The 12588-nt window shown below is 39.4% G+C and overlaps 1 protein-coding gene across 1 annotated transcript in view; it reads right to left on the bottom strand.

The window, feature by feature from the left end:
* EVPL (envoplakin) overlaps positions 1–11989 on the bottom strand; it is a 63302-nt gene extending 51313 nt beyond the window's left edge. The window contains exon 1 of the mRNA XM_083355401.1: positions 11583–11989. Within this exon, the coding sequence (XP_083211527.1) occupies positions 11583–11650 (68 nt within the window). The 5' untranslated portion in view covers positions 11651–11989. The remainder of the gene's footprint in view (positions 1–11582) is intronic.
* Positions 11990–12588: the final 599 nt, after the last annotated feature.

The following is a 12588-nucleotide window of genomic DNA, read 5'->3' as shown; positions in this document are numbered from 1 at the left end:
AAACCTTCAGGAGATTCACCAAGAGTTTCATGGCATTACAACTAAAATGCTGACTGGTCTTTCAAATTAAAATTCAATTTAAGCCCTCTCATTTGTTAATCATACATTACCAGAGCAATGGCAAATCCTAGAATAAATTAATATTATGGAATGAAAAGTGTGTGACGATCCTCCAAAGAAAGGAGGGATATTGATACATAATCATTATGTGAAAATAACACTGTTGGCAATATGTAGGGAAATGAACCAGCCCTTCCAGAAAAATTGGTTGATACTGCAACAAAATGCTATTTAATTAATTTTATTCAATCTAGATGTTGTTCTTCAAAGGAAGATTTTATGTTTCAGGAACATCATATGTTCATAGATGCATAAACTTTGTTTGCAGAACAGGCCCATACATGAGTAAACAATGTCACTCTTTCTTGGGCAGTCTCCCACTTTTTTTTTCTTACTCTTCCAAGAACACCCTAAAAAAACCCCATACAGGTGAGGGTTCTACTTGAGCTACACGTACCATAGCAGCACATTTGGTCTGTTCTTGCTATCTAGCCCTCTTTTCTAGAGCAGGGGTTCTGAACCGGGGGTGCAAGACGATATTTAGAAATTTCAAAATTATAGTGTATGTGCATAATTTGTTGCCGTTATTTCGAACTTTTGTAAGGGGCATGAGAATATACCAGAAACGTTCTAGGGGTGCGGGGTATAGAAAAGGTTAGGAGCCACTGTTCCAGAGGATGAAGGGATGGGATTAGCTATGGGGTTAATTTCTGGTATTGCAGTTTTGAGAGCACAGTCAAGAAAAAGAAATATACTCTAATGCAGTGTTTTCTCAATCTTGGCAAGTTTAAGATGACTGGATTTTCCCAAGCTGGTTGAGGAATTCTGGGAGTTGAAGTCCACCCACCTTAAACTTGCCAATGTTGAGAAACATTGCTCTAAACTATGATTCCAGACTGTGATTACGGCAAGTTGGGACTGCAAGTTTGGGCAGCATATTAAGCCTAACCTTGGCATGCTTTAGCATATCATACAAAGGTAGCTATAATTTTGGAAGATTTTTTGGGAGGCAGGGGAGGCCAGCTCCTATTGGATACCAAATTCATAGTGCAGAATGCAGCAAAAACACTGTTGAAAAATAGCTTCCCAGCCATTGCTCAAATGGGTCAGGCAAAAGAGAGTACACCGCCTCCTAAAGCAGATTTGTTTTTACCGTGGAAAAAGATTAACATTCAAAACTTTCTACTACTGAAATTTTTCACCCTACAATTACCACTCCACCCTTTGGAGTGCCAGAGCATAAGGTTGCTCCTTCTTCTGCATTACTGCAATTTCTTGTATCCAATGTTAGCACTTAAATAACTACAGGAACATGGTAGCTGGGAAAAAATTATACACCTGTGTAATGATTTTTTTTTCTCCCACCCCACTCCTCCGAGGTCATTGGCCCCCCCGCAGCCTGGAAACAGAAACTAGTTTGTCATTTTTTCAGTCAATTGCACAATATGCTTGTCTCCTGCTCAGCTTCATAGCTTTCCCCTCCCAGGAATGAGGAGGAGACATCGTAACAAATACTTGAGCACCACCCAGAATTCCAGTGTTATTTCCTGCCAAACTAGAAGGAATATGAGTCATTCTACATTGCTTCTTAGGCATGTTGAGACAAACCTATAAAGGTATTTGCTTTCGTGAAGTCCCTTTCTATAGACCAACCAAAGGAAAGTCACAGTTTCAAGACACTTGTTCACACTTTGCTGTTCCTGGCACGGTATGCAAGAAACCATAACACCTTGTCACCTTGTGTTATGTTGACCCACCTTTTTTTTTTAATAAAAGAAACCTATACAGGAATTAGAGGGGAGTGAACAATTTGTGTTCACACAGAAACCTTGTTCTCGTGGCTTTGGCCTGTCCCCATCACCAAAAGTCCTGTCTAAATGCACAGGATTGACAAGTTCTATGTGCTTCTTTTAAGATGGCCAGGCAGAACTATGATAGTGTCCAGCATTTAGTAACATGCCATTACTGTCTCACTTATTTTGGCTAGTCTACCTGTTTTTACAAATCACTGGATTTAACTGGCAGCAGTTGATGAGTCTGGGATGCTGCCCATCATCCAAATGTTTCTGCAATATTTCTCAGCAAATCATATGCCATATCGGATGTTCTAGGACAGCACCCTCCCAACCTTTTGGGCACCAGGGAGCAGTATCGTGTAGGAAGGTTTTTCCACAGACTGGAGGGGGATGTAGTTTCATATGCTGCCTGCATCCCACTTCACTTGTTTGCATGGCCTGGTTTCTGGCACGCCACGGCCCGGTGCTGGTCCATGGAAAAAGGTTGGAGACCCCTGTTCTAGGACACTATGGAAATTTCAAATGCTAGAGGGAGAGGCCTCAGACTTAGCTTTCCAAGAAAAACATCTGGGCAAAAGAAATCACATCTGTCCTCATGAACTCACTGAAGAAAAGGTACAGTGAATTGAAGTCACATACACTCCTTACTTAGGAGTCTCTGGTACAGGAGCTAACAACCATCACTTGTCTGGAAGACCAACTATTCATAAAGACAACTGATATTGCTGGCTTATATTTCAAAAGGTTCTAAATAGTTGATGAGGCAGGGCTCTCTTCTGCAGGATTTATGCTAGCTCTTCCTCTTATTTAAATAATTCGTCCTGTCTATTTGCATTAGATATTTTTAATCTATCAAAATAGCTGCTTCCTCAACTCCATGTGTTTCCTACCATTTAACCCATCCACATGTCCTCTGGAGACACATTTTCTGGTTGTGGGAGTTCCCGAATGGAAATCAAACTAGGAAACAAGGTTTAATGAAAAGAAGGACTAGGGGTGATATAATAGCAGTGTTCCAATATCTACGGGTTTGTCATAAAGAAGAGGGGGTCAACCTATTCTCCAAAGCACCTGAAGGCAGGACAAGAAGCAATGGCTTGAAACTAACCAAAGCAACCTAGAACTAAGTAGAAATCTCCTGAGAGTTAGAACAATCAATCTGTGGAACAGCTTGCTTTTAGAAGATCTGAATGCTCCATCACTGAAGATTTTAAAGAAGAAATTGGATAACCATTTGTATGGAATGGTATAGGGTTTCCTACTTGAGCAGGGGGTTGGACTAGAAGATCTCCAAGGTCCCTTCTAACTCTGTTATTTTGTTATTCTATCTGAATTGGAAAGTTCAGGTTCCTCTCCTTTGGATCCTCCCTACCATCCCAAGCACTCCCTATAATGGTAGGCAGGAAAGTCCTTGGGAGATAGAGAAAAGTGATGCTGCCTAGGGCAGGGGTAGGCAACCTTGGCTCTTTTATGACTCTTGGACTTCAACTCCCAATTCCATAGCTGGCTCAGGAATGCTGGGAGTTGAAGTCCAAGTGACATAAAAGAGCCAAGGTTGCCTACCCCTGGCCTAGGGCATGGTCAGATAAGAGACCTTCACTAGTTTTTTAAGCTGTGAAGAAAATGATGGGAAATTTGTACTTTCAGACTTGCAAAGTTTGGTTAATGTAGCTTTACCATAAAGTAGAATTAGCTTATCTGGTCATGTTTCCTGTTTGGTGCACATGACAAAGCTGATGCTTGCTCTCCCCAGAGCTTACAAGGAAATCAAGCCAGGACAGCTTCAAAGCATCTCTCCGGAATAACAAATGCAGAAATGACTACCAACTGGATTCAGGACAGTGTTTTTCTAAAAGAGTGACCATGTTTGTTTGTTTATATTTCCTTACCAAGGTAAAATAACCGCAGCCAGCCAATATCAGCCCAGCCTATGTCAGATTATCTACAATCTTCTATTTTCTTCCAAATTAGTACTTATTCTCACCTCTACTCCTAAATGTTTTCAGCCAATACAAAGGCTTCCATGCCAATTAGTTATACAATTGTTTTTTGTATCAAGGAGTTTTGTCCTCCCCAAAGAGTTAAGCTTTAGGAAAAGTGCTCTGTTCATAACTGTCAGTTGGTAACTATTATGGATGGTTTGAAATACCCCGTCCCAAGTCAATCACATCTCTCCAGTTGCAAAGCTGTGGCGACATACTGTGAAATCATAAATATGCTTATTTTAACACCCTAATACAATTATATCTTTTTCATCCTCTCTCTGGTTCTGCTGTGGTTGAACATGTATTATGCCAGATATATGGACAGACCACTCACTGCGGTCCCTGTCAACCAGCTCATGTTTCTCCTGCCAAGTGGGGACACTTACCTAAGTGTCACACCTGAAAGATTTGTAGCAAAAATGCAGTCTGTCAATAACTCTGATTACCATGAGCCAAAAAGCCATGTTTGGATTCTCTGCTTTTGCTACAGGTCTTCTAAACAATTTGCCTGTCCCATCTCCCACATAGCTGACTACCTTAGTGAATGAATAGAAGAATGGACTGAAATTCATGAAGACAAATTCATGGACTGTGCATATGGAGAAGATGCTTGAAACTTTTCTATTTTGCTTCTTTATAAATCTTTGCTTCCTTTGTGCTGTTTATGAATTCACGGAGCTCTAGAAACAGAGCCAGGGAGTGAAACTGTAAACTGTGGCATGTTTGAACAGAGAAACTGAATGCTGATTAGCTGATATCTCAGGCTGGGCTGCCTATTCTCTACACTCAACTACTGAATGAATGCTGAGCTGGGGTGGGGTGGGGCTTGAGGGTGGTAATACAGTAAACACTATAGAAATAAAGCATACTGAGGATGTTTCGCACATCAGACTGCATATGGAGGAGCTTAATAAGTTTCCTAAAACAAATCTGATCTCAGGAACATAAAGATTGGGACACAGAAAACATAATATAGCATAAGGGCTTTTTTATTTTATTTTAATCCCATTTATATCCTGCCCTTCTCCGAAGACTCAGGGCGGCTTACAATTTAAAGCACAAACCAATGTGCTTAGCAATAGCCTTCATTCTATGTATATGCCTGCTTATTACGGCTTTCACACACACCCTAAGCGGCATTATTACAAAGTCAGCTTAATTGCCCCCAACAATCTGGGTCCTCATTTTACCTACCTCGGAAGGATGGAAGGCTGAGTCAACCTTGAGCCTGGTTGGACTCGAACCTGCACTAATTGCAGGCAGCTGGTGTTACTTAAGGAGGCATTAGCCCACTGCTCCACCAAGGCTCCAAGGCTCACTTATTACATATAGTGTATCTGAGCAGCATTCCTAAATTCAAAGGCAAAACATTATTTCGGAGCATGCAGAGGACAAACCGACCTCTGCTCTGCAGCTCCTTAAAGCAGCAGGATCTCCTGAGGTCATCCTTCATCTCTTTATCCTAGGAAAAGATGTCCTTAGATTAAAGAGAGGCAAAGAGATACTAGTTGCATCCCCCTGTGTGCTCCAAACCCACCTCTTTTGTCTTTGGACCATTGGGATGTGTGGTCTATCTGGGGCTGCCTTCAAACACAACTCAAGCTATAGCTAGAATGCAGCAGCATGAGTAGTTATGGATATCCCTTTCCATACACTGATGGAATACCACTATTATACAAGCAGCACTAGTTGCCAATGGGCTTCCAAGGTGCTGCTTCTCATTTATAAAGTTCTTCATAACACAGGTCTCCTATTTCTTCTGCCCATCCAATAAGACCTGATTGAGTTGACCTTCTCCGGGTTCTATCATTCAAGTACAGTTCTATCTTGTTGGACAAGCCAATGTGCCTCCTCTGCCACTTTTCAGAACAGCATTCTTCCTGACATCCCTGGCTTTGATCCTGCCTGCCTTTTAAAAAGGCTTGAGGATCTTTTAAAAAGCCTTGAGGATCAGGTACTGAATCAGAAACCCATCTTAATTGTTTGAATGCATAAACTACATTTTTAGCTTATTTGCTGTCTTGGCTGTTTTGTTTATTGCCCTGAGCTGCATGGCAAGCAGGCAGGCATAATAAATAAAAACAGTGGATAAATTCAGAGCACTGCCCAGCCATGTTACATAGACTGTAAAACAGGAAAAACCAGATTTTCCCAGAAAGCCCACTGCATATGTTGGGAATTTACTCACATTTGACAGGAGTTTTGGGAAGGCAATCCCAGTTAATCTAAACTGGTGTTTCTCAACCTCAACAACCTTAAGATTCCTGGAAGTCACATCCCAGAATTCCCCAGCCAGAATGCTGAGAGTTGAAGTCCACACATCGTATAGTTGCTGAGGTTGAGAAACACTGGTCTACATGACCCATGTTAGTTGCCTTTTGTTTTGGTGAAGAAAACACAACTGACAACACAAAAGAGCAAATAACAGATTTAGAATATACAGACTCAGCTGAATATAAAGTCATAAGCATCTAACTATGGATGATCTAGATGTAAAGGAGGAAGAATATATTGTCAGGTTAATATAGATATTCTACATTTTCAAAGGTGTTTCTTTACATCGTAGCTCAATGAGATAATAAAAGCCCAGTCTAGTACAATACCAACAAAGAAGAAAAATAATAGCTCTCAAAAGAAACCAGCATGGCTGCATAAATAACTCTCAGATAAATTGATAGATAAAAAGGACAAGTATAAGAATTGGAAAGAGTGGCACATAACTAAGGCAGAATATCAGCAAATAGCCTGTGCCTACAAAGATGAAGTGAGGAAAGTTAAGGCTCAGAATGAACTAAGGCTTGCGACCAAAGTCAAAAATTACAAAAAAAGCTTCTTTCAACATGTAAAAAACAAGAAAAAAGTTAAGGAAATGATTGGTCCATTAGTGGGGGAAAGTGGCAAGAAGGTGAGAAGCAACAGAGAGAAAGCAAAACTATTTAACTCGTTTTTTGCATCTGTCGTTACACAAAGGGAAAAAACAGTCCAACCTATCAAAAACAGTACCATAAAAAACAGATTAGAAACGCAAGTTAAGATAGGCAAGAAAATGGTAAGTGAGCACCGTTCAAATCACCAGGACCAGATGGATTACACCCCAAGGTTCTTAAGGAACTGGCAGATGTGATCTCAGAGCCACTTTTTTCAATGGTTAAAAAAGTAAGGTTCTACATTTAGGCAAGAAAAACCAAATGCACAGGTATAGTATAGGTGGTACCTTGCTCAATAGTAGTTACTGTGAGAGGGATCTTGGAATCCTAGTGGACAATCACTTAAATATGAGCCAGCTGTGTGCTGCAGCTGCCAAAAAAGCCAACACAGTGCTAGGCTGCATTAACAGAGGGATAGAATCAAGATCACCTGAAGTGTTAATACCAGTTTACGATGCCTTGGTAAGGCCACACTAGGAATACTGCATCCAGTTTTGGTCACTACAATGTAAAAAAGATGTTGAGACTAGAAAGAGTACAAAGAGCAACAAAGATGATTAGAAGGACTGGAGGCTAAAACATATAAGGAAAGGTTGCTGGAATTGGGTATGTCTAGTTTAATGAAGAGAAGAATAAGGGGGGACATGATAGCAGTGTTCCAATAACTCAGGGGCTGCCACAAAGAAGAGGGAGTCAAGCTATTCTCCAAAGCACCTGAAGGCAGGACAAGAAGCAACGGATGGAGATCAAGGAGAGAAGCAACCTAGAACTAAGGAAAAACTTCCTGACAGAACAATTAATCAGTGGAACAACCTGCCTCCAGAAGCGGTGAATGCTCCAACACTGGATGTTTTTAAGAAGAGACTGGACAGCCATTTGTCTGAAATGGTATAGGGTTTCCCGCCCGAGCAAGGGGTTGGACTAGATGACCTCCAAGGTCCCTTGAAACTTTATTATGATGATGATTATGATTATGATTCTACATCTTTCTTCAATCTGGGTCAGGTTTATTGAAATTACCTGAGAAAATTATCAAAACAAAGCCACGTTGCTGATCTTTATCAGAAAGCCCACATCTCAAGGACAGTCCATAAAGGAAAGTGGATAAAATTTATCATAGCTGTTCTTGAGGACCATTGTATTTTAGTTTAGAATAGAATGTGCTTTACATGTTAAAAAAAATGAAATCTTACTACTTAGCATCATTAGTAAAAGTATTTCTCACAAGCTGAAATCCTGGGCAGCTTCTTCTTCTTAATTGACTCAGTTTTTGTGATAAAATAATGGTTTAAAAGCCACAATTACTGCATTCACATTGTGCAATAAGGAGAACCAAGTATGATTAACATGATTAGGGAATATAACCATAGTGTCAGTAAGTACAAGACAGCTTCCTCCATCTATATGGTAGAACTCTCTCCTAGTGAAAGTATGCAGCACAGAAGTATTGTGCACATTAAGGCTACACCCTTGCCCACATCGTGCATACATCAGCCAGGATTACAAACCATATCCTTTTCAGTGTTTATTACAAGCATATATACTGCAAATCAGTGGAATTCTTGAAACATTTCTAGTTCAGGTGCATGGTTTTTATAATATCACCATGGATTTCTTTATCCCCTGTATATCTTTTCCTGAGAAGCCCACAGTACCATGTTAACGCTGTCTAGGACTAATTCTCAGATAAATACTGTATGTAAGAATGCTGCACAAGGAGTATGCAATGAAACAGTCCCACATAATTTACATTCAGGAACTCTCTTAGCTGAGAGAGTTTTAATTTTTGACAAAGTACTAACGTTGTACATTCACTTTGGCTACATACTTCATATTGCATATTTATTGCAGAAATGAGGTATAATCTAGAAAAGTAAAGAAACAATATTGCACCTGCAACTAGCTTCAAGATAAGCCGCCTGATTAGCTTCAAGAAAGTCACGTAAACAATTACATTCTTCATAATGCTCTGGATAAACTACCAATAAAAATGCAGCAGGTGCCATATACCATAACATCAGTGAATTCAATTGTATAATTTGAGAATTAAAGCAAAATCCTGTAGCCAAAATTATTTCTCAGTTCTGCTACCTTGGAGCAGAACCTAATGAATTCTCTCTCTTCTCAGTTGTCATTTGAATGGAAACCTTTTCTCTAGGCTTTTCACTAGCTCAAAGTATTATTAGGCTGCAAATATATTCAGCAAATCCATAGTTAGGCAATATAATAAGAGGGCAAAATAGATGCTGGCAATGAATGGAAAGACTGCAGTAAATGTTTTCCTTTGTCACAAAGTATTTCCACCATTTTCTCTTGCTCCCCCCAAACTTCAGAAGAAAAGAAGCAAAATTCAGATGGATGAGAAAATTTAAAGAGGACAAAAATCAGAGGAATGAACTCCTAATACAGTACAGCCATCAAGGACTGAACATTCTGGGTTTAATGATTTGGAGAAGAGTTCAAAAACTGGAGTGGCGGGAACGAGGAATAGAATCTCCTGGAAGACTGTGTGGCTGATGGAACCAAGCAATGTTCTAATCATTGCAATATTTTGTTGCTAGTCTAAGATGTTCATAATAATAGGAAAGTCATTTCTATAAGTGCTGCTTCTTCTGTTGTGTCCAAATGACTTCCCTTTCAACAAGATGGAGGGATCTAAAAATTCAGGGGAGGCATAATTTTTGAAAAATGTAAAATAGTTAAGAAAGAAAATAAACAGAATCCCCCTCCAAACCCTGAAGCTACCATAGCACGGAGAATTGATATCTGTGATAATTGATATCTGAGAATTGATATCTGGGATGGATACACTCAGTGCTTTTTTTGTAAAAGAAAAAGGTGCCGGAACTCACACATGTCATACAACCCGCCTTGCCTACCCTACAAGGTTCCATCCAAAAAAGGTGCCGGAACTCCGTTCTGAGCGTTCTATGAGGAAAAAAGCCCTGGATACACTGTTTGCAGCTGTATCTACTGTACAAGCAATCAAGATTACAAATCACATCTTTTCATGAGCACAGCTCCATCTGGGAATTCAGCAGCCGTGTCTTCCAAAAGTAACATTTTTTTCTTCTCAAAAAGGAAATAGGTCTCAGTAAATTGAGCATACCCATTCCTCTCAACATTTCAGAAGATATAACAAAACCAGATTTTCATATTAAACTTCGCCCATTCCAGGATTTAGCCTATTGCTGAATCACTTCCTGGCTGTTGGCTATTTCCTTTGCAACTCTCATAGTTTTTTTGCTTTAAAAATATGAGAGTTAATCATTCTAATGCTAATTATAATATACTTTATCAACTGTGTTTGTACTATATATGAAATAGCAGGCTGGATATTGCACAACATTTCAGATTCAGGTATATTATCTATCTACATAAAGAAGCAGTAGACACAAAGTGCAACGTTACTTATGCATTTATCTAAGATCAAAAATTATTAAATTTGACAGATTTTACTTTTTACTAGACTTTTTAGCATTATGAAATTTTCTTCTGGGGTCCAATTAAGTTCCTCATAAAGTTGCCACCTTTCACCAGACCAGGGACAAAATGGAGAGAACAATTGGGTAGAGACGAAAACAATTAACCAACATCCAACTGTTGACTATCCTGAGTGATTTTGACTCATTCATTCTCTCTTGGTCCAGCCAACATCACAAGGTTGTTGTTGGGGGAGGTGGAAATAGGAAGATTTGAGCTCCCAAAGGAAAAGTGAGAAATTAACAAATTAATAGCTCTCTGACAATATATTTTTTCCTCACTTTTTCAGGTACTTATTCTGTTAGTATGATGCAAAAAGAATTACATGCTTCTCAGAGTTGTAGCGATGCCAGTAAAAAGGCAATACAATATTCCACTGATAGCTCCCAATATGATTTTTGGAATATTCTTAGTCTCTCTCTAAACAAAAAGCAGCCAAATCTAGCTGATGACCAAAAGATGGATTATATTTCCAAAGTGCATGTCTAGTACAAAATATTGGTAGGAATTAAAGTAATGGAAAATAGAAAAGAGGGTAAATGTGTTTGAAATGCCAAATCCATGCTGTCTATATGCACATCCTTTTTTAAAAAATGTCTGGCCATTAAACAAATGTAACCAATATAATTTCAAACAATAAGGAGTCTGGAAACCTTTTCAAAATAGAACTAGTGTATGTCCATTGTACGTATTTTCTTCCACTACATAGGACAGTCATTGTTACATAGTACCACTTTTAAGATTTCCTTGCTTTAGAGATCTTGACTGCTTTACAAGCTTCTCTATGGGAAAAAGAAAAAAAACGATAAGGTTGTCCAGTCTTAAAGCCCTAGAATTCCCATCCAGCATGGATACTGGATTGGGAAAAGCTGATGGGGGGATATGAGAGAAAGAGAATTCTCGTTTAACTTTGGCCTATTTGCACCAGTGGCAAAAACAGATTTTAGTTTTCAGGCGTCCTGTTAGACAAATAATACTTTCACTTGTTCCTTGTAATCTATCTAAGCAACCTGGATTGTTTTTTATTAAACAGGAAAAATGATTTTCCTTAGCCTCTTGGTGACTATCTTTCCATGTAATCCTATGTATGCCTCTTCATAACTAAACCCCACTGAATTCAGTGGGGTTATGCCCCACAAGTAGACAGAAGACTGAATCCTTAGCCCTTACAGTATATTATTTAAGTTTTGTTTTTGTTTTTGTTTTTTTTAAAAAAAGAAGATATATATGTAGGCAATTGCAGTTCTTGTTTTCCCTTTAGGTTTACTATATTAACACCGGTTCTTATTCAATTCTGCAAAAAAAGAAAATGACCAGAATCAACAACTTACTTGAACTGCTTGGTGGGGGACCCTTTGTTTGGGGAGCTTGGCGAGCCTTTGCCCGCCCCTTTGAACATCTCGGCGTTATCCTGGGAAACTCCCTGCAGCTGATATTGGGAAGGGTCTCGACGGGAGGCCTGAGTGCGCTGTCGCTCTTTCTGCCTGCTGCTCCTGTTCAGATGATCTGACAGGAAAGGTTGAGAAGGTGTGCACGTTGTTAAAAGCGGAATCTGGAAGGCTCCTCCCCAGAGTGCAGGTGTTCAACAGCAGTGATGAAAACTTGCTAAAAAAAAAGACTAGAAAAACCAGTTTATGACTGAATGAGTAAAAGCCAGAGGGAGAGTGGGAGACCCCACCCTGGTACTCAGAAAAATGTACCTCTGTACAAGCAGAGACTTCCCTAGCTACGTTCACACGGTTTTCAGCAGCCATTTCCTGCAATACCTTTCTTTGCCTGCAAAGGCTAATCTCATTGTAAATGATATTTGTCTATAGTAAAGAATAAAGTGCAGCTCTGCTCATACCTAATGCACAGAATAGCCCACCTACACACTTGTTATCCAAGCAATATAATCATGTTGAGGGAGATATTCTACATTATTATATACTTGGCTATCTATTATGGAAATATTTTCCTATAGGGAGCAAGTATTCCATAAAGCAGGCTTAATTAAGAGCCAGTGCCTTGGAAATAAATCTATTTGCTACAATATCAGCCACATTGGAAACCTATGGTTGTAATGAAAGGTTATATTTTAGTTCTACTAGAGTGCCCGATAGGAATATTCCTTTAACATTATGTTAGACCATGATCTCTGTCAGGAATGTGAAGATCATAGCATACCAACTGGCTGTTCATGTTCATTGATAAGGTGACTGCCGTGTTGGTAAAGCTACCAGCTCTTGGCTATAAATTTTTGGAAGATGACTAGATGGTAATATGGTGCCAATATATATATATTTTTCTGTGTCTCTTTGCTATCTACTGAGAGTCATTCATATTTCTGCAGCCTCA

This window comes from Vipera ursinii, assembly GCF_947247035.1.
Source record: "Vipera ursinii genome assembly, chromosome: 2".
Classification (NCBI taxonomy): domain Eukaryota; kingdom Metazoa; phylum Chordata; class Lepidosauria; order Squamata; family Viperidae; genus Vipera; species Vipera ursinii.
This window is presented reverse-complemented; position numbering and strand designations above follow the sequence as displayed.